This window comes from Macaca fascicularis, chromosome 6 (genome assembly GCF_037993035.2).
Source record: "Macaca fascicularis isolate 582-1 chromosome 6, T2T-MFA8v1.1".
Classification (NCBI taxonomy): domain Eukaryota; kingdom Metazoa; phylum Chordata; class Mammalia; order Primates; family Cercopithecidae; genus Macaca; species Macaca fascicularis.
In genome coordinates this window covers 78,984,592-79,007,860 of record NC_088380.1, presented here as the reverse complement: position 1 = coordinate 79,007,860, position 23,269 = coordinate 78,984,592, and the positions used below count along the sequence as shown (strand labels likewise).

At 44.0% G+C, this 23,269-nt stretch overlaps 1 protein-coding gene and 1 pseudogene across 1 annotated transcript; one reads left to right on the top strand and one right to left on the bottom strand.

Moving 5' to 3' along the window:
* The first annotated feature begins 7,629 nt into the window (after positions 1-7,629).
* Positions 7,630-8,079, top strand: LOC102123814 (large ribosomal subunit protein uL15-like; annotated as a pseudogene).
* Positions 8,080-10,396: 2,317 nt separating this feature from the next.
* LOC107129965 (translation machinery-associated protein 7-like) lies at positions 10,397-10,760 on the bottom strand. The gene has a single exon (XM_045393861.2). It carries the CDS (start codon positions 10,728-10,730, stop codon positions 10,536-10,538), a length of 195 nt encoding a protein of 64 aa, XP_045249796.1. The 5' UTR covers positions 10,731-10,760; the 3' UTR covers positions 10,397-10,535.
* Between the last annotated feature and the right edge of the window lie 12,509 nt (positions 10,761-23,269).

Sequence of the window (23,269 nt, the reverse complement as noted above, 5' to 3'; positions counted from 1 at the left end):
GCAGAGAGACAAAAAGACAGAAAACATTGAATAGAGCCCCAGTAAACTGTGTAAAAATAGCAAGCTTTCTAACATACATGTCATGGCAGGGGTGGGGTGTGTGGAGTACAGAAACATATTTGAGAAAAGAATGGCTTTTTTTAAAGTCCCCAATTTGATTAAAACTATGAATACACAGATCCAAGAATCTCAATTGCAAGTAGAAGAAGCATTAAGAAAATCACAAATGGCAAAAAATCAATAATAAAGAGAAAAATCACAAAAGCAGCCAGAGGGGGGAGATTTACATTCAGAAACTGAAGATAAAAATTAAAGTAGACCTCGGCCGGGCACGGTGGCTCACACCTGTAATCCCAGTACTTTGGGAGGCCAAGGTGAGTGGATCACGAGGTCAGGAGTTCAAGACCAGCCAGTTTGAGACCAGCCTGGTCAACATGGTGAAACCCTGTCTCTACTAAAAATATAATAACAACAACAACAAATTAGCCGGTTGTGGTGGTACGTGCCTGTAATCCCAGCTACTAGGGAGGCTGAAGCAGGACAATTGATTAAACCCAGGAGGCAGAGGTTGCAGTGAGCTGAGATCGCGCCACTGCACTCCAGCCTGGGTGACAAAGCGAGACTCTGTCTCAGGAAAGCAAACAAACAAACAAACAAAGTAGACCTCAATAGAAACTACACAATTCATAAGACACTGAAGTGTATCTTCAAAGTAACCTAGGTAGTGGCCATAGTACCCAACAGGTGGTTTTTCAGTCCATATCCCCTCCCTCCCCACTCTAGTAGTCCCCAGCGTCTATTGTTTCCATTTTTATGTCCGTATGTAGTCAATGTTAAGCTCCCAGTTATAAGTGAGAACATGCAATATTTGGTTTTCTGTCCCTGTGTTAGTTCTCTTAGGGTAATGGCCCCCAGCTGCACCCATGTTGCTGCAAAGGACATGGTTTTGTTCCCTGGTGTTTATGCACCTCGTTTTCTTTATCCATTCTATCATTGATGGACACCTAGGTTGGTTCCATGTCTTTGCTATTGTGAACAGAACTGTGATGAACATATGAATGCATTTTTTTTTTTTTTTTTTGTGGAATGATTTAGTTTCCTTTGGGCATATACTCAGTAATGAGATTGCTGGGTCAAATGGTAGTTCTAAGTCCTTTGAGAAATCTCCAAACTGCTTTCCACAGTGGCTGTACTAATTTACATTCCCACCAACAGTGTATGAGTGTTCCCTTTTCTCCACAGCCTTGCCAGCAACTGTTATTTTTTGGCTTTTTAATAATGGCCATTCTCACTATTCACAATAGCAAAGACTTGGAATCAATCCAAATGTCCATCAGTGACAGACTGGATTATGAAAATGTGGCACATATACACCATGGAATACTATGCAGCCATGAAAAAGGATGAGTTTGTGTCCTTTGTAGGGACATGGATGCAGTTGGAAATCATCATTCTCAGCAAACTATTGCAAGAACAGAAAACCAAACACCGCATGTTCTCACTCATAGGTGGGAATTGAACGTTGAGATCACTCGGACACGGGAAGGGGAACATCACACACCAGGGCCTATTGTGGGAAGGGGGGAGGGGGGAGGGAGGGCATTGGGAGTTATACCTGATGTAAATGATGAGTTGAAGGGTGCTGATGAGTTAATGGGTGCAGCACACCAACGTGGCACATGTATACATATGTAACAAACCTGCACATTGTGCACATGTACCCTAGAACTTAAAGTATAATTAAAAAATATAAAAATAATGGCCAGTCTGACTGGTGTGAGGTGGTACCTCACTGTGGTTTTGATTTTCATTTCTCTGATGATTAGTGATGATGACCATTTTTTCATGTTTGTTGGCTGCTCGTGTAGCTTTTTTAAACAACCAAAAGCAGAGAGAATTCATTGCCAGCAAGCCTGCAATACAAAACAATGTTAAAGGAAGTTCTTCAAGAGGAAATAAATTGATACCAAATGGAAATTTGAATTTACACGTAAGGATGAAGAATGCCGGCCAACTGTGGTGGCTCATGTCTCTAATCCCAGAACTTTGGGAGGCTGAGGAGGGAGGATTGCTTGAGGTCATGAATTCAAGACCAGCCTGGCAACATAGCCAGATCCCATCTCTACAAAAAATTTAAAAATTAGCGAGGCATGGTGGCATGCACCTGTAGTCCTAACTATTTAGGAGGCTAAGGCAGGAGGATCCTTTGAATCCAGGAGTTCAATGTTACTGTGAGCTATGATTGCACCACTGCACCGCAGCCTAGATGACAGAGTAAGACCCTGTCTCTAAAATAAATAAATAAATGAAAATAAAATGTACAAAAAGGAATGAAGAATGCTGAAAATTATAAATATGTAGGTAATTATAGAAGACTTTTTTCTTATTTTAAATTTTATTTTGAATATAATTATTTACATTTAAAAAAAAGAAGTATTGCAGGGTTTTAAATACCTGTAAAGTAAAATTTATGACAATACTAACATGCAAAAAAAAAAAAAAAATAAGGATATAGGCAATTTGTATAACACTCTCAACTGATTTGACTAATTGACAACTATAGAACATTCCACCCAACAACAGAATACACATTCTTTTTAAGTGAACATAAAACATTCACCAAAGTAGAACATATTCTGAGCCATAAAACAAGTCTTAATACATAAAAAAGATCAAAATTATACAAAGCATATTATCTGACCACAACACAATTAAACTTAAAACCAATAACAGAAAGATACCTGGAAAAACCCCAAATACTTGGAAATTAAGCAAACATACTTCTAAATAACCCATAAGCCAAGGAAGAAAATCACGAGAGAAATTAGAAAATATTTTGAACCGAACAAAAGTGAAAGCCCCACATAATTACATTTGTGGGATGCAGCTATCGCAGTGATTTAAGATAATTTTTAGCATTAAATGCTGCTTTTAGAAAACAAAAAGGGTCAAAAATTAGTGTTCTAAGTTTCCACCTTAAGAAACTAGAAAAAGAAGGGCAAATTAAACCCAAAGTAAGCAGAAGAAAGGAAATAAGATCAGAAATCAATGAAATAGAAAATGGACAAAGAATAGAGCAAATCAATCAAACTAAAAGTTGGTTCTTTGAAAAGATCAGGAATGAGGCACTTACAAGAAGGTGTTGAGGGATAGGTTTTATTAAAGTAGAGTTTCTCAGGCTTAGTTGTACATTGAAATCACCTGGGGAACATTTAAAACTGCTGAGTTGGGGCTGTACGTCTGACTAATTAAGTCAGAATCTCCAGGCATTAGCACATGTTAAAGCTTTCCAGGTGATTCTAATGTTTGAGCTGAGTTTGAGAACCATCTTTAAGAGATGAGGCAAGGCCCAGTCTCTTCACAGTGGAACACCACCCCACACCCAACTACCCACTTGTCGGGATCTAACTTGGACTGGTCAGAGGCTCCAAAGTCAAATTCCCTCATCTCCTGCATGGATTTTATATGCCTGGCTGCTGGTGCTCCGAGGGTGCAGCAGGAGGAGGAGGATGAAATCTCTTCATTTGGTATGTAGACTTTCACCCAGTTTCAATAGGGTGTCTCAGGCCTGGCTTGGATCCCTAAGTCTTCTCTGATTTGGTTTGTCCACAGAGTGAACCTCCAGTCTCCTGCCAGGATTGGGGATAGGGCATCATCTGTTGTATAGGTCAAGGAGGAAATCTGGGAGTCTTGCTGCTCCCATTTATTTAAGCTGTCTTGTTTTCAGCCCTTCTCTGCACCCCTGCTTTCAGAGTCCCGGGTTCTGCCATGTTTGGCAGAGTGAGTTACCTTCTTGCTGCCTTCTCCTACGGCAGGCTTGGGGTTCTGTTTCCTTTGGTTTGATAAATCAGTCTGACATGCACATTCTTCTCTTTCCAGCTCCCAATTTTTTTTTCTGTTGATTTTTTTTTTGTCTCAGTTGTCTCCATTTCCAATCCCTTAGAACTTGCGGTTTGCCTTCTTTCCCCCTTTACTATCACTTTAGTGGGATTTCATGAGAAAATGGAGATACAAGTAAGTGTCTAATCTGCCACATTTAACCAGAAATTTTCCAGAGCCTTTTTAAAAAATCAGAGCACTTAATAATTATGTTAAAAGAGAAACATTTGACAAATTACATTTAGTAGAGTTTAATTGGGCAAAACATGAATCAGGCAGTTCTCAGCACCAGAACAGTTTCAGAGAAACGGGCTCCGACGGAGTTTAATACTCTGTTCGAATAACACTTATAAACAGAAACAGAAATGCAATGTACAGGAAATGGAAGTGAGTTACTGAAGCATGGCTGCTGTGATTGGCCGAGACTCAGCTAGCTGTTACAAAAGCATACTCCTAAGCTGGGTTTTCAGTTTATTACATACTAAGTTTGGTTGCAGTTGTTATGTAAGGACTCAAATATGCCAGTATGGTGGCTTTTCTCAGGCCAAATTTAGTTTAACAATGGTAATCACTTTTAGCTCAGTTACCTTCACAGGAATGCAGAATGAGAGCTGTGCTGGTCTCCGGGATATAAGAGTACAATTACAGCAGACAATAATGGTTTTCCTGCTCATATTTCACAATTTTAATTCTCTAAATAAAATGAAATTGGATTGCAGAACTCCAAATCTAGTGCTTTTAGAATTGATTGCAAAGATTTATATATATATATATATATATATATATATATAAAGATAGTATTTTGTTAGTAAGAGTTAAACCTGCCTCATTAATACTCATGTGTTTTGTTCTTCCATAATGCTTCTAGTGGTAGCAATCCTACTATGTTGTATTGACCAGAAAAAAAAAGAAAAAGAATATGTAACTTTCTGTCTTCTCATTAGGAAGTCATAGTAGGCCTGTCGTTTCCTGGATGTCAGAAGCGTGTCTGTACTGGTTCACTCTCAATACTCTTCCCTTGGGTTTTTAACCTTACGTTTGAACCAAGGGAAAAGCTGTTGGTCATTGAAGCCATGGACTTCACACCACAAAGCTACTGGCAAAGCAGTGGATTAAGCACGTACCCGGGATGGAGACCACCTGGGTTCTAGCCTGGGCATTGCCACTCTCTAACCTGATGACCCTGGGCAAGACAGGCCCCCTCTCTGGCCTTCTGGGTTTTGTAGAATAAAGGGGTGATTTGGATAACATCTCTGGATCTTTCTAGCTTGACAAATGTTGTCTATACCAATTCTTACTGAAAATAAACGTCCCCAGAAGGATATAGAAACGTAACCTGCTTTTATAGGGAAATGACCCAGAAGGGCTGGGCTGGGCCTAGCTCTACCTTCACCACCTCTTTCACTGGTGGTGTCCTGAGGGTAGTGATCAATTCTGGCATTTCAATGCTTATATAGAATTGGCCCAAATGTTGCTCCCTCTTCTCAGGTATCCCAGCCTGGGGCTAAAAGTATGTCTTTGTGCTTTTATGCCAGGTTCCAATCCCTGTCAGTTATGGTTTGTGGGTTTATTTCAAACAAAACAAATATAATGATTATATTTGGGCTTGAGGTCATTTTGGGGTTCTGAGATACTCCCCACTCATAACTAAGGCAAGGTCTGGAGCTAGAGGAAATAAACAGCCTTATAGACAAATTACGTGAAGCTGTGCAGATGAGCGGGCACCTGCCGGGCCCGGTTGGTTGTAATGTGCCGGGCATGCACTATATGAAACGGGCCACTTGCAGGCTATTATGGGTTGAATTATGTCCCCCAAAAAAGCAATCTTGAAATCCTGACCCCATGTGACCTTATTTGGAAATAGAGTAATTGGATGTAATGAATTATGATGAGGTCCTGCTGGAGTAGTGTGAACTTTTAATCCAATATGACTGGTGTCTTTATAAGAAGATGTTGAGAAAATACAAGAGAAGGAGACACTGTGAAGATGGAAATAGAGACTAGAGTGATGCGGCTGTAAGCCAAGGAATGCCAAGGACTGCTGGCCACCACCAGAAGCTAGGAAGAGGCAGGGGAGGAGTCTATCCAGAGTCTCAGAGGGAGCATGGCCTTGTGAACACCTTGATTTTTGAGACTCTTAGCCTCCAGAGCTGTGACAGAATGTGTCCCTGTTGTCTTCAACTACCCAGTTTGGGTGGCTTACTTTATTATGGCAGCTGTATGAAACTAATACGTAGCCAAGGTCAAGTCACCTTTGGCCATCACTAGCTATCATTCCAATTAAAAAGGCATCAAAGAAATGTTTAAACCTGGTAAGCTTTGAATATAATCAAATGATCATCAATATTTAAACCCTCAAGGTAGCCAATGAATGAAATGGAAAATTTTATACTTTCCAAGATGAATCCCTGCCATCGACCCATCTATATTTAAAACATTGGACTTTGCTTCTTGGGTCTTATTGACATTCTGTCAACAAATGATTAAGTATGTATCAAGTGCCAAGAACTGTGCTAGGTGCTAGAGATACAGATATCAATAGGGAACAATATGTACCCCACTCCCTCCCAGAGTTCACATTCTTGTGAGAAACACGGACATTAAATATACTATTTCAAATAATAAATTGAAAGATTACATCCATGGAAAGGACCACAGTAGACAAGTTCAAGATGCCATGTCTGCACGTGATGGGAAATCTCACTGGCAGTGTAAATATTAACCCCTGCTTTCCAAAAAGCCTCACTAAGCCAGTCTGATTTGTAGTCTTTGCTCAAATACTCCCACCATGGCTGATGTCAAGCTCTCCTGCCACCACAGCAGGGTTAGCTAGCACAGGATGCACACACAGTAGCAGGCCGCTCCATTCTATTTCCACCACACATTCCATTCTATTTCCATTGTGACCTCAGGAGCATAAATGTAGAATGTAATAAAATAATTAGAACATGAAAAGTTTTGAGTGTTTATTGCATTTGTTTTTATTATAACTTAATTGTAAATATATGCCACTTAATTTATAATGCAATATTTAACAATCGGCTTGCAAAATTCCACCTTTTGCCAGCTGGGAATAAGTTTGGAGCAGAGGGTTAAGGAAGGCTTTCCTGTGGAGGTGACACTTAAAATGATGAATGTATTAGAATTAGTGAAGTAGAGAAGAGAGGAAGACGACCATTGCAGGCAGGGACCATGGCAAGTGAGAAGTTCCTGGGATTTAAGAGAGCCTGGTATACCTGAGAAACTGAAGGCAGAAAAGGTGAGGAAAAATAAGGAAAAATGAGGCCAAAAGGAGGTCGGGGACCAAATCATGCATAGCCTTGTAGTCCATAGCGAGGATTTTGAACTTTATCTTAAATACAGTGGGAAACTATTGAAGGTGTGAAGCAAGGGATCATTATCAGATTTAGGTATTTAAAATATCCTTGTGCTCTGTCCATGGAATAAAACACTCAAAAGTAGATGTAAGATACTTAGAGCACAAGCACCAGAAGAAAAAGATGAATTGGACTTCAACAAAGTGGAAAACTTTTATACATTGTTGGGGCTCAAAAACCGATACCCCAAAGTATGGCACTTTGACCTGCTGAACTGAGCAAGAAGCCTCAAGGTCTCTCTGACCTTCCCCCTGCCTCCTGCCTCTCGATCCTTCATCTCTCCCTAAGCTCAGGATGAAGTTCTCTAAGTTCTCAAATCTGCCTAAAGCCTGGACTCACCAAGGAAGAAAGCAATTGCTCTTTCATTCAGGCCGCCAACATGCCATCCAGACTGAGGAAGACCCGGCAACTTCGGGGCCACGTGAGCCACGGCCACGGCCGCACAGGGAAGCACCAGAAGCACCCCAGAGGCCATGGTAATGCTGGTGGTCTGCATCACCACAGGCTCAGCTTCGACAAATACCAGCCAGGCTACTTTGGGAAAGTCGGTATGAGGCATTACCACTTAAAGAGGAGCCAGAGCTTCTGCCCACCTGTCAACCTTGACAAACTGTGGACTTTGGTGAATGAGCAGACACGGGGGAATGCTGCTAAAAACTAGACAGGGGCTGCTCCCATCATTGATGTGGTGCGATCGGGCTACTGCAAAGTTCTGGGAAAGGAAAAGCTCCCAAAGCAGCCTGTCATCGTGAAGGCCAAATTCTTCAGCAGAAGAGCTGAGGAGATTTAAGGGAGTCGGGGGTCCTGTGTCCTGGTGGCTTGAAGCCACATGGAGGGGGAGGTTCATTAAATGCTAACTACTTTTAAAAAAAGAAGAAGAAGAAGAAAGTAATTACTTCTGGTCCCTTCCTTGAGTTTTCATTAACTGAACTCATGTCGCAGAAAGACTGAAATCTGTTAACACACCTGGACAGACTTTTGTCACAAACCATTGTCGGCTCTGTGGGTTCAGCAGACTTTGTCCTTCAGACAGACTTTGTTCTTCAAGCCCATTGAATTCCCCTAAAATTCCGTTACTATCCCCGCTAAAATTATCCACGATTCTTTGTCTCCCTTCCCCACTAAGAAGAAGGGAATGTGACTATCCGTGCCCCATTGTGGGGTTGGGCAATCATTCTATGGTTTTTTCCCATGCAGGCTAATAAGTTTGCATATCATTTTCCCTTATTAATCTGCCTTTTTTCAGGTGATTTTTCAGCAGACCTTCAGAGGGCAAAGGGGAAATTTTCCCTTGGCCCCTGTAGCATCAAAGGATACTACCAAGAGACTGAAAAGACAATTCACAGAACAGAGAAAATATTCACCAAATCACACATTTGATAAGGGTCTAATATCCAGAATATATAAAGGACGCTTACAACTAAAAACCAAACAATTCCATTTTAAATGTGCAGGTGGAGGCTGGACGTGGTGGCTCACACCTGTAATCCTCAGCCTTGGGAGGCTGAGGTGGGCGGATCACTTGAGGTCAGGAGTTCAAGACCAGCCTGGCCAACATGGTAAAACGCTGTCTCTACTAAAAATACAAAAATTAGCCAGGCATGGTGGCATACGCCTGTAATCACAGCTACTTGGGAGGCTTAGGCAGGAGAGTTGCTTGAACCTGGGAGGTGGAGGTTGCAGTGAGCCAGGATCATGCCACTGCTCTCCAGTCTGGGTGACAGAGTGAGGTGCCATTTTTTTAAAAAGTAAGTAAAATGTGCAGCTGGGTGTGGTGGCTCATATCTGCAATCCCAGCATTTTGAGAGGCTGAGGCAGGAGGATTGTTGAGGCCAGAAGTTCAAGACAGGCCTGGGCAACAGAGTTAGACCCGATCTCTACAAAAAATTTAAAAATTAGCTGTGCATGGTGGCATTCACTTGTAGCCCTACCGACTTGGGAAGCTGAGGTGGGAGGATCGCTTGAGCCCAGGAGGTTGAGGCTGCAATGAGCTATGATCATACCACTACACTCCAACCTGGGTGACAGAGCCCTGTCTCAAAAAACTAAAAATAAATAAAAATGGACAAAGGGCTCGAATAGACTTTCCTCCAAAGAAAAAGTGTATACAGTGGCCAACAAAGGAAATGATAAGATGCTGAACATCATGGGTCAGGAGGGAAATATAACTTAGAACCACAGTGAGATACCACTTCACGCCCACTAGGGTGACAATAATTAAAAACAATACCAGAAAATAATAAGTGTAGTGAGGATGTAGAAAAATTGGAACCCTCATACATTGCTGGTGGAAATGTAAAATTATGTAGCTGCTGTGGAAAATTGTTGATTGTTCTTCAATAAGTTAAACACAGATTACCATATGACCCAGCAATTCCTCTCAAGTATATAACCCTGAAAATTTAAAAGAGATGGTCAAACAAAAACATATACACAAATGCTCGTAGCAACATTATTCACAATAGCTAAAAGATAGAAACAACCCAAATGTCCCTCAACTGATGAATACATAAGCAAAATGTGGTATATCCATACAATGGAATATTATTTGGCCACAAAAAGAATAGTACTGATACATGCTACAACATGGATGAACCTTGCAAACATCCTGAATGAAAGAAGTTAGACACAAATGCCACATATTATATGGTTTCATTTTTATGAAATATCCAGAATAGGCAAATCTAGAGACACAAAGCAAATTAGTGCCTTGAGCTGGAGGAAGGGAGGAATAGGAAGTGCTGCTTAATGAATATGGGACTTTCTTTTGGGGTGATGAAAAGATTCTAGAACTAGATAATGGTGATGTTTGCATGACATTGTGAATGTGTTAAACCCCACTGAACTGTATACTTCAAAATGGTTAAAATGACCAAGTGTGGCAGCTCACGCCTGTAATCCCATCTCAACAAAAAATAAAATAAAGATTAAAAAGATTGGGAGGCTGAGGCAGGAGAGTCACTTGAACCCGGGAGGCAGAGGTTGCAGTGAGCCAAGATTGTGCCGCTGCACTCCACCCTGAGTGACAGAGTAACACCCTGTCTCAAGAAAAAAAAAGAATTTAATAAGATGGTTAAAATGGTAAATTGTATGTGTATTGTGCCACAGTTTCTTTTTAAGTTTTTTTTTTTTTATAAAAGTTTATTCTTAAATGTACAACAGCTCCAAGACAACACTTAATTCCAGCTTTAGGTGGCAAAAGATGTTATGGCAGGGAATATAGACGTTTAAATAAGGATGAAATAAAGGGTCACCATCTCCTCAGGCACAAGGAACAGCTTACTTTTTGCCAGATTTCTTAATTCCACCTGTGGCCAAGGGCCCCTTCCCCACGGCCTTTGCTTTTAGCTCCTCGAGTTTCTTCTGCTCCTCTTTTTGTTTCTGCTTGAAAGCCTTATCTTCCTCGTCCATCTCCTTGGCCTGCTTCTTAGGCTGTTTCAGTGGCTTCTTCCTGCCACCTTCGCAGCCGGACATGGTGCCTGCCGCCCCTTCCCCCGTGCCACAATTAAAAAAAAAATGAATGCAAGGAGCCTGTGAGGAGATATTTGGTAGGCAGAATTGTGGAGACTGGGAGTGAGAAGAGTCAGTCAGTGGTATCCACCAAGTTTCTGACAATAGCAACACATGGGTGGCGATGCTATTTATCAAAATTGGAAATTCCAAAGGTAGAAATGGAAAGACCTAGACTTCCTTTTTGGGCATGTTGTGACTGAATTGCCCGAGAAGCATCTTAGCAGAATTTCAGGAGGCAGTCGGCTACCTGCTGTCTTCCTCATGCTTGTGACCTCATATTTCCAGATGGCTGCTGCGTTTCTAGGCTTCCTGTCCCTGTGCCATCAGAAAAGAAGGTGTGAGGGAGGAGTGCAGGAGGGCAAGAGAAAAATGTCTTCCCAGAAACTCAGCGTATGTCTCAGTGGTCAGGTGAGTGTCCCCTGGCCACCCTTTGCTGCAGGGAATGGGGTGGGGGAGTAATTTTACTCAGCACCATCCAAGGTAAATAAAGCTGGACACTAAAGTGGTAAGGACAGCTTTTAGCCCATAATATTACAATTGTAGTAGGGAAGAGGGTCCAGTGTGAACTGAACTCAACTCTGATTTGCACAGAAGTAGTGGGTATTTTAAAGGGAGAATGGGCCTGGTGCTGTGGTTCACACCTGTAATCCCAGCACTTTGGGAGGTGCAGGCAGGAGGAGTTGAGACCTTGTCACTACAAAAAAAATAATAATAATAAATTATCCAGGTGTGATGGCACATGGCTGTGGGCAACAAAATGAGACCCTGTCTCGATAAAAAATAAAGGGAAAGTGAGGCAGCAGGGAGGGTCTGAGTGGGGCTCAGTAGAATTAGGTTGAAAAATTACAAGGGTTGGTCAGTGTAAATGCCCATGAGGCAGCTGCATCTGCCACCTGGCATTTATCAAAGTTAGGATGCCACAGGCTGGGAGACAGAGGCCCCTTCCTTCCTGATGATCATCATTGTAAAGGGATTACCTTCACATGCTTCAGGAAGACACCCCTGAGTTGCAGGTGATACCCAGACATCTCAAAGGGGCAGCGAGAGGATCCTCAATTGTAAGCCCTTTGTAGTAAATGCTCTGAAAGTGGTGGGGCTTATCCTCAGGGGTTGGCTAAAAACAAATAGTGAATTCTCCTCGAAGCCTTTTCTTTTCTCAGGCAGGTACTTTAAGGGGGCCTAGGGTCATCCTAGGGGTGCAGCCTGGAGCTGTTAGAAATGACCCTAGTGTCTGGTCAAGTCTTTTAATATGGAGGGTATGTTCCATTCTCCATAATGGGATTATTACGCATTATATGCCTGTATCAAAATATCTCATGTACTCCATAATATATGCACCAAGGTAAGTGCATAAGTATATGCACCTACTATGCATTAAACATAAAAATACATCTTGCAGTCAAAGATTTTTAAAAAATACATCGGCCGGGCACGGTGGCTCACACCTGTAATCCCAGCACTTTGAGAGGCCAAGGCCAGCAGATCACAAGACCATCGTGATCCAGAAGCCAGGAGATCAAGACTATCCTGGCTAACACAGTGAAACCCCATCTCTACTAAAATACAAAAACAAAATTAGCGGGGCATGGTGGCAGGCGCCTGTAATCCCAGCTACTTGGGAGGCTGAGGTGGGAGAATGGCGTGAACCCAGGAGGCGGAGCTTGTAGTGAGCCGAGATCGCTCCACTGCACTCCAGCCTGGGCGGCAGAGCAAGACTCTAAAAAATATATATTTTATATATATATATTTATATATAATTATTTATATATATTTACATATATTATACATATTATTTATATATAATATATATTATTTATATATATAACTCTCTACCTATATTATAGTCCGTATAAATATATGTATATGTGTGTATATATATAGAGAGAGAGAGAGAGAGACAGAGTGTGTGTGTGTGTGAGTGAGTTTTCCAGGTGCAGTGGCTTACACCTGTAATCCCAGCACTTTGGGAGGCTGAAGTGGACAGATTGCTTTGAGCTCAGGAGTTTGAGACCAACCTGGGCAACATGGTGAAACCTTATCTCTCAAAAAAATATAAAAATTAGCTGGGTGTTGGTGGCTCAAGCCTGTATTCCCAGCTTCTCAGGAGGCTGAGGCTGGAGGACCACTTGAGCCTGGGAAGCGGAGGTTGCAGTGAGCTGAAATTGAGCATCTGTATTCCAGCCTAGATGACAGAGTGAGACCCTGTCTCAAATATAACATACATATATATATGGAGGGTAAAGGGTGGAAATCATTTGCGCCAAGAGTCTGTCATTCTTATAGGCCAAGGCTGAGGCCTAACCAAGAAGAGGGCTCAGAGAGGCCTGGCTAGAGTTTGACCAGGGAAAGGATTTTTGTCAGGTTGTGCCACTGCCACTCCTAAACAAAACTGTTTCTGCTTTATGAAGAAGAAGCTGGAATGGATATCAGAGAGGCAAATATCAGCATCTTTCTTACCGTGTAATTAATGTTGTGAACAATTTCAGCAGAATTTGGACAGGAAATCTTGAAAATAATATCAGGTGGAGATGGAATATCTTCTTGTCTGAGGCTGAGTGATTTCAATTCCTTTCATCTTTCTTCATTGTTCGTTCATATTTGTCAAAAATGTAGTCATTTCAATAACTTTTCCCCAAGTCACTTTGACTTTCCAGCATCCCCTGTGAGCTCAGATTTGGAGTCACCTTTCTTGTAAAGGAAGGATAGTAAGGTAGGTGTGTAAGGTTCTGTAAGGTATGTGTGTTGGTGCTGTGCTCTAGGAAAGCAAAGTGAAATAACCACACAGGTGAGAGACTGAGAAAGACAAGAGACACCTGAGTAATGTAGTTCCTTTAAAATCATCAGGCCCAGCAAAGCATAGGAATGAGGCATCAGTCATGTGCCACTTCCCCAACTCGAGCTGAATAATTGTCTCTTGAAACCGCCTGCTGTGTGGACTCTAAACTGAGTGTCGCCACTTAGCAATGCCATACTCTGAACACCATAACTCATACCCTATAGTTTAACAATGTGTATAGCCAATACTGATGAATGTTATTTCTGGGAACCAATGAAAATTCTGAAAAACAACATCTGTAATCACCTCCTCTCCTGATTTGTCTTTTTTTCTTTAAAAACTCATGTCTGCCCTTTGTTCTCTGGAGCACTCCCCAAAGCAACTTGGAAGAGTTTCTCAGTCTTCAATCCCCACCCTTGGCCCAAATAAACTCTCTACTGTTAGGCAGGAATCTAGACCCAACATGGCGGCGTTACCCGGCATAGCAGGCCTTTTGTTAAAGACTCCCTTCACCCTTGTAGACACCCACAGACTCACGTGTGTCAGAGTTCTGGTTGGGCAACCACACTCCCCCATGACCTGCAGCTCACCTGCATTTCACAAGTACGTAAACAGCTGTTTCAGTTAAACAGTTTCCAAAGACCCCTTCCTCGTGACATTGCAGTTTCAAGACCCCCCAGGACTTGTTTTTGCACAACCAACTTCCCCATCGCTCAAGCTATAAAAGGTCCCTACCCTCCTCCCTCAGTGCGACTTCCTCGGCCCGCACTTTTGGACTGAGGAACCTCGCCCGTGAGTCCTAACAAAGGCTATTCTCACTGCCATTTGCCTTGTGTCTTCGTTCCCGGTTTGGCTCCAGCCTCAGTTTACCTTTACATCTACCTATATTAATTTTCCTCAATTTCTTTCTTTAGGTCAATGCTGTGTTCTGACAAAGATTCTTTGCTTGGAGAAATGTTAGGCTCCTAAACCTTTTAGAATCTATCAGTGTACTTCCTTGGAAAATCCAGTTTTAGCAAAGAGCCAAGCTAAGTCAGTTTCACAAGAATCCCCACCAACATCCACCCTTGATATCTGATCAGGTTCCTCATCTTCCACCATCCCCTAGGTGAGGTCTGATCACCCTGGCCTGTCTTCAGCAAGAATCCTGTTAGGCCTGTCTAGTCAGAATCCTCCTTACCCCTGATGTTCCTTCTTAGTAGTTTTCCATGCACTGGTCCCCACCCTCCTCCTTGGCTATAAATGTCCGCTTGCTCATGCTGTATTCAGAATTGAACTCAATCTTTCTCCCCCACTCCAAAACCTCATTGCAGTGGTCACTATACCTATAGCGAGGGCCTCAGTAAAGTCTTCCTTACTGTGCTTTAATAAGAAGAATTGAATAATCTTTTCTTTAGCAGTTCCTAACTTTTGTTTGACACATAGGATATTAATAGCATGTGGAACCAGGAAGGTTTCAGTTACCCATGACTTGGTGATAATAACATTCTTATTCTATCCCAGCTAGAATTTTCATTGTTTGGCCTCTGCTCAAAGATGGGAACATTTAAGGAATAAAACAACCTTTCAGCTCTTCATGTGTAAGCCTAACCTAAACCAAATTTAGTTTTCAGTTATAAAAAACATGCCATTTAAAAAATGTCAACCAACACAAAATGACTGAATTTTTACACTTCACTTTTAAAATGTGAACACCCTTAGAAACATCAGGATTGCTATTCCAGGCACACACACATAGAGGAGTGTTTATTTCACAACGGCGAGTGTTGACTACTAGAAATAAGTCATATATTTGAGAAGCATTAGGGCAAGTAGTGTCTCAAGAGGCCAATGTTTAATGTTGGCTTTGTGACTAAGAGAAAATATCCCTTTCTCATCTGCACCCCAAGGCTCTGTTGCCTCATTTATAAAACAACAATTCCTCTAGGTAATTCTACTTGTGAGCATTAAATTCCACTCTGTATTTTTTCTCTTTGCTGTTTTAAGGAAGTAAAATTTAGAAATTAAAAATTGAAAAGGCAGACTGCGATATGGCGCACTGGAAAGAGCCCAGCTTTCAGAGTCAGGACATTGGAACACTGCAGCTCTCATCCTGCAGCTCCTAATAGATCTGCTGTGTCAGTCTGGGCAAGTCCCTCCATACTTCTGAATTTCTGTTTCCTTATCTGTAAAGAAAAGGTCGGGGGAACGGCGGTGGAGTGGGGCAGGCAGGATAGGCTCTGAATGGCTGATCCTCAAGATCTCTTCAAGCTTGAATATTCTGTGACTTTTATTACATAAGCCAAGGCGTTGTATAGATGTAGTGGGAAGTTATGCTTCCAGCTGCAAGTAACAAAAAACTGACTTACTATGGCTTCATTTACCTTTTTTCATAATCAAAAGATTTAGAGATAGGAAGTCCATTGGTTAAGTGGCTCAGCGATGTCAGGGATAGCATCTTTTTTTTCTTCTTTTAAAAATAGCTTTAAAGAGGTATACTTGATATGGAATAAATGCCACATAGCGTGTGCGATTTGATAACTTGACATTTTTATATGCCCATAAAACCAACCCAACAATCAAGATAGTGAACATGTCCATCACCCCCAAAACTTTCTTGCTTCCCATTTATAATCTCTCCCTCCTATCTCTTCCTGTACTCCTCAGGTGACCATGGACCTGCTTTCTGTCACTGTAGCCTGATTCGAATTTTCTAGAATTTTCTATAGAGTAGTATGTACTCTTTTCTGTCTAGCTTCTTTCACTTAGCATAATTATTTTTAGATTGATCCATGTTGTAGTGTGTATCTATAGTTTCTTTTTATTACCAAAGAGTATTTCATTTATGGATATATTATGTTTTGTTTATCCATAAATGTTGCCCACTAATTGAAGGTCATTTAGGTTGTTTCCAGTTTTTATTATAAATAAAGTTACTAAGAACATTTGTGTAAAAGTCTATGTATGGCCATGCACAGTGGTTCATGCCTGTAATCTCAGCTCTTTGGTCCAGGATGCAAGGTGGGTGGATCACTTGAGGTCAGGAGTTTGAGACCAATCTGGCCAACATGACGAAACCCTATCTATACTAAAAAATACAAATATTAGCTGGGCGTGGTTGCAGGCACCTGTAGTCCTAGCTACTCAGTAGGCTGAGGCAGGAGAATAGCTTGAACCTGGGAGGCAGAGGTTGCAGTGAGCCGAGATCATGCCAGTCATTCCAGCCTGGGTGACAGAGTGAGACTTTGTCTCCAAATAAACAAAAACAAAAAAATGCTATGTATGAACTACATTTTCTTTCCTCTTCGGTAAACATCTAGGAGTAGGATGCCTGGGTCGTATGATAAATAAATATTGAATTTGTTTTAATAAAACCCCAGATGTTTTCAGTGTGATTCTACCATGTTACTTTCCTACCAGCAGTGTATGAGAGTTCCAGTTCTTGTACATCCTTGCCAGCACTTGGTATGGTGGTTAAAAAAGAAAGCTTTTAGCCATTCTAAAAGTTATATACTGTATAATACTCTAAAAGTTATATACTGTATCTCATCATGGATTTTTATTTGTTTGTTTTTGTTGTTTTGGTTTTGGGTTTTTTAAAGACGGAGTCTTGCTCTGTCACCCAGGCTGCAGTGGTGTGATCTCTGCTCACCACAACCTCCGACTCCCAGGTTCAAGCGATTCTCCTGTCTCAGCCTCCCAAGTAGCTGGGACTACATGCATACACCATCATACCTGGATAATTTTTGTATTTTTAGTAGACACGGGGTTTCACCATGTTGGCCAGGCTGGCCTTGAATTGCTAACCTCATGTGATCCGCCCACCTCTGCCTCCCAAAGTGCTGGGATTACAGGCATAAGCCACTGTGCCCAGTGCATTGTGCTTTTAATTTGCATTTCCTAATGATGTTGAGATTCTCTTTATGTGCTTATTTCAGTACATTTTCTCGGTAAGGTGACTGTCCAAAATTTTGCCCACTTCTTTATTGAGTTGTTTGTTTTCCTATTATCAGGTTTTGAGAGTTATATATTATTTTTAATAGATGTATGACTTGCAAATATTATCTCCCAGTATGAGGCTTATCTATTCATTCTCTTGACTGTATCTTTCAAAAACACAGTTTTTAATTTCGATAAAATTCAGTGTATCAATTATTTCTTTTATGCATCATGCTTTTAGAGGTTTATCTAAGAAATCTTTGTGACCCAGAGTTACAAATGTTTTCTATATCTTCAAATGTTTTCTATATCTTCTAGAATTTTGTAGTTTTAGATTTTACATTTATATCTATGATCCATTTTGAATTAAATTTCGTAGATAGTGTGAGGTATGGACAGTCAGGCCTCTGAGCCCAAGCCAAGCCATTGCATCCCCTGTGACTTGCACATATACGCCCAGATGGCCTGAAATAACTGAAGAATCACAAAAGAAGTGAAAATGCCCTGCCCCGCCTTAACTGATAACATTTCACCACAAAAGAAGTGAAAATGGCCGGTCCTTGCCTTAAGCGATGACATTGTCTTGTGAAAGTCATTTTCCTGGCTCATCCTGGCTCAAAGGCTCCCTCACTGAGCACCTTGTGACCCCCACTCCTGCCCGCCAGAGAACAACACCTCTTTGGTAGAACAACACCCCTTTGACTGTAATTTTCCTTTACCTACCCAAATCCTATAAAACGGCCCCACCCTTATCTCCCTTCACTGACTCTCTTTTCGGACTCAGCCCGCCTGCACCCAGGTGAAATAAACAGCCATGTTGCTCACACAAAGCCTGTTTGGTGGTCTCTTCACGTGGACGCACATGCCATGGACCAGATTTCATTTTTTTTTTTCCCTACATGGATATACAATCTATCATTCTAGCATCTAGTTTATTTAGAAAACTATCATTCTCCACTGAATTGCTTTGCTTTTGCAATTTTGTGAAAAATCAGTTGTCAATATATGTGTGAGTTTATTTCTGGTCTCTCTGTCCTATTTATTTGTCTAGCTTTGTCAGTATTATCACTCTGTCTTGGTTATTGTAGTGAAAGGAATGAGGCACATCCCCCATATATCTCCCAACTTCCTGAGTCCAGCACAAACACATTCCTCCATATTTCTTTCAAACTTCAGAAAAACATCACCTGGGAGATCTCCGATAAGGAATGCTAAATGTAGAATGTTAACCAATTGTAATGCTGTAACCGAGAGAATTACCTTGTTCCCTGTAACTTTACATATCCTGTTTACATCGGGCTATAAAAAGCAAGCACTCGCATTGTTCGAGGCCCTCCTGTATGCTGTGGAATGGAGGGACCAAGTTCGAACTTGTAGTAAAGATCCTTGCCGCTTGGCTTTGACTCTGGACTCTGGTGGTCTTCTTTGGGGAACAAACGGTCTGGGCATAACATCTGGGGGCTCGTCCGGGATTCCCCAAGCCCACCAGACCCCTAGTCAAGGGATCTACTAGGATCGATCTACTGATAGGTGAGCCGGCTCGTCTCCGTTTGTCTGTCTGTGTCTGTTCTGAATCTGAATCTGTGACTCGCGAGGTCTGAAACTGAAGCTGGCGCAGTCCTGGCGGACGCACTATAGGACAGCCAGTGGAGACCAGTGGGAGACGTCCCCTGGCTCTCGTCTGATCTAGATTGCAATCTGAGCTGCCGAGCAGCTAACTCTGACCCGGGCTTCCGGTGCGCGCTTGCGATCTGGGCTGCCGGAGCGCGATCGCGATCCGAGCAGCTAACTCTGACCCGGGCTACCGGTGTGCGCTTGCGATCTGGGCTGCCCGAGCGGGATCGCAATCCGAGCAGCTAACTCTGACCCGGGCTTCCGGTGCGCGCTTGTGATCTGTGCTTCCGGTGCGCACTTGCGATCTGGGCTGCCCGAGCGCGATCGCGATCCGAGCAGCTAACTCTGACCCGGGCTTCCGGTGCGTGCTTGCGATCTGGGCTGCCGGAGCGCGATCGCGATCCGAGCAGCTAACTCTGACCCGGGCTTCCGGTGCGCGCTTGTGATCTGTGCTTCCGGTGCGCGCTTGCGATCTGTGCTACCGGAGCCGCTTGCGATCTGGGCTTCCGGTGTGTGCTTGCGATCTGCGCTTCCGGTGTGCGCTTGCGATCTGTGCTACCGGAGCCACTTGCGATCTGGGCTTCCGGTGCGCGCTTGCGATCTGCGCTTCTGGTGTGCGCTTGCAATCTGTGCTACCGGAGCCGCTTGCGATCTGTGCTTCTGGTGTGCCCTTGCGATCTGTGCTACTGGAGCCGCTTGCGATCTGTGCTACCGGAGCCGCTTGCGATCTGTGCTACGGGAGCCGCTTGCCATCTGCGCTTCCGGTGCGCGCTTGCGATCTGTGCTACCGGAGCCGCTTGTGATCTGTGCTACTGGAGCCGCTTGCGATCTGTGCTACCGGAGCCGCTTGCGATCTGTGCTGCGGGGGAGCGCTAGCGCGTTTGCGATCTGGGCAGCAGCTGTCTCTGACCCGGGCTGCCGGGGTGCGCTTGCGACTAGATATCATTAATAAGTCAGATCAGATTTCCTTTACAGGGATTCTAACCCACATTCCTTTACAGGAAGAGACTACAAATTATTACAGGATAGGTAATACCCAGAGCACTCCTCTATCTCTCCTTACAAGTATTTTCAAAGAAGTAAGAGCAAGGGGCCATGATCTTGGTATAGAAATCAGGAAAAGAAAGCTAATTACTCTGTGCCGCTCCGAATGGCCTGCCTTTGATGTGGGGTGGCCACCCGAAGGGACGTTCCGACTTGCTGTCATCACTAGAGTAAAGTCCAATATTTTCCCACCTGGGCGTGCGGGCCACTTAGATCAAATCCCATATATCCTCATATGGCAGGACCTTGTTGAGAACCCACCTCCTTGGCTGTCCCCTTTCCAATTAGCCCCTGAACCCTGTAAGGCACTGGTTGCTCGACCACTAAAATCCAAGCAACCAACTGCCCCCCCCATCCTGTTCTACCTGATAGCAGGGACCCACTGTTCACAGAACCCCCTCCGTACCCCTCCGGGCCCCAGGCCCCATCCCCCGGGGCTAAGCTGTGGGAGGGAGCAGGCGGACGGGAGGCGGCCGGCACACACGGGCCTGCTGAAAGGGAAAGTAACTTTGAAGGGGCCGCGGGGCGGACACGAGGGCACACTTCACGGGCTAGCCCCCCCCCCGGCCGCCTGACTCCACGGTGGCTTTACGCCTTCGGGAAATAGGACCCCTAGATGACACAGGAATCCCCAGGCTCCAGTACTGGCCATTCTCCACCAGTGATCTGTATAACTGGAAGACTCAGAGTGCTCGGTTTTCAGACAACCCCAAAGATTTACTGGCTTTACTGGATAGTGTCATGTTCACCCACCAGCCCACTTGGGATGATTGTCAGCAGCTCCTCCGAATCTTGTTCACAATGGAGGAGTGAAAAAGAATACAGATAGAAGCTAGAAAGCTGGCCCCGGGGGACGACGGTCAACCGACTGCCAACTCCGACCTCATAAATGCGACTTTTCCTCTGACCAGGCTGGCGTGGGACTACAACACGGCAGAAGGTAGGGGACGGCTACGCCTTTATCGCCAGACTCTAATGGCGGGTCTCTGGGCAGCTGCTCGCAAGCCCACTAATTTGGCTAAAGTATACTCTGTTCTGCAGGGAAAGACAGAGAGCCCAGCTATCTACTTAGAAAGATTAATGGAAGCTTTTAGACAGTACACCCCCATAGACCCACAGGCTCCAGGAAGTCAGGCAACTGTTGTAATGTCCCGGAAGCAGACTTTTCTGCAGATCCCCAGGCCACAATCCACCTGACAAGTGAGGGAATTCCTGGGGTCAGCGGGATTTTATAGACTATGGATACCTGGGTTCGCAGAATTGGCTAAACCCTTGTATCAGGCAGCACGGGGGCAACAGCCATTTAATTGGACAGACGAAGCCGAGTCGGCTATCCAACAGATCAAAACCGCCCTACTCTCTGCGCCTGCACTGGGACTACCTGATGTCACCAAGCCCTTCCACTTATACGTGGACGAGAGTAAGGGTGTCACCAAGGCGGTAATAACTCAGAACTTAGGCCCCTGGCAGAGGCCGGTTGCCTACCTGTCAAAGAAGATAGACCCAGTGGCTGCCGGGTGGCCCCCTTGTCTCCGAATGATTGCGGCCACGGCTCTGATGGTACAAGATGCTGATAAACTTGTCATAAGTCAAGAATTGCGGGTCGTTGCCCCACATGCCATCGAAGGTGTACTCAAACAGCCACCTAATCGATGGATAAGTAACACCCGGCTCACCCACTACCAAGGACTATTACTAAATCCTATCAGGATAACCTTCCTGCCCCCAACAACCTTAAACCCTGCCTCACTGCTGCCCAACCCTGACCTGGACGCGCCACTCCATGATTGCACAGAGATACTAGCTCAGGTGCACGGAGTTCGAGAGGACCTGCAGGGCTGCCCACTCCCTGACGCTGATCTCGTCTGGTTCACTGATGGGAGCAGCTTCATGCATCAAGGCCAGAGGTACGCTGAAGCGGCAGTGACTTCAGAGACTGAGGTAATCTGGGCGGAACCCCTGCCCCCCGGGACATCGGCCCAGAAGGCCGAGCTGATGGCGCTCACCCAAGCTCTTACCTTAGGGGCAGGGAAGAAGCTGACAGTATATACAGACAGCCGATATGCTTTTGCTACGGCGCACATACATGGAGCCATTTACAGGGAGCGAGGGTTACTAACGGCTGAAGGAAAAGAGATAAAAAACAAGCAAGAGATCCTAGCCCTGTTAACAGCGCTATGGAAGCCAGAAAAGTTAGCCATTGTGCATTGCCCAGGGCATCAGAAACCAACCACTCCAACTGCTCAAGGCAACTTTCTGGCAGACCAAACTGCAAGAAATGTGGCAAAGGCTCCCAGCCAACTCCTTGCACTCCAGCTCCCTGACCTGGGCCCCCGGGACTTGCCATATTTCCCTGATTATTCAGAACAAGATCTCCAGTGGATTGACAAGCTTCCCCTGAAACAGATCCAGAATGGGTGATGGACTGATACTAATGACCAAACCATCCTACCAGAAAAATTAGGACAAGTGTTAGAACACATCCACCGAACCACCCACCTGGGTGCTCGGCGGATGATAGACCTGATCAGATGCTCTAAGCTCAAATTCAGACATACAGCCGAGACAGCCAGCAGCATCGTGACAAGTTGCAAAGTCTGCCAGCTTAACAACGCCTACCCCCAGTCCCAGGCTGCAGCGGGAACAAGGCTTAGGGGAACCAGGCCCGGTATCTACTGGGAAGTAGATTTTACTGAAATAAAGCCAGGAAAGTATGGGTATCGGTACTTACTTGTCTTTGTAGATACTTTTTCAGGGTGGACTGAAGCATTTCCAACCAAAAGAGAAACTGCTCAGGTTATAGTAAAGAAAATTCTGGAAGATATCCTCCCCAGGTATGGCTTCCCCGTCCAGATAGGGTCGGATAATAGGCCGGCCTTCGTCGCTAAGGTAAGTCAGGATTTGGCTTCCATCCTTGGGGCAAATTGGAAACTACATTGCGCTTACAGGCCCCAGAGTTCAGGACAGGTAGAAAGAATGAATCGGACTTTAAAAGAGACCTTAACTAAATTGGCTATAGAGACTGGCGCTAATTGGGTGGTCCTTCTCCCCTACGCTCTGTTCTGGGCCCGTAATACCCCTTACAGACTAGGCCTTACCCCTTACGAAATCATGTATGGCAGACCCCCACCCCTGGTTCCCAGTCTAA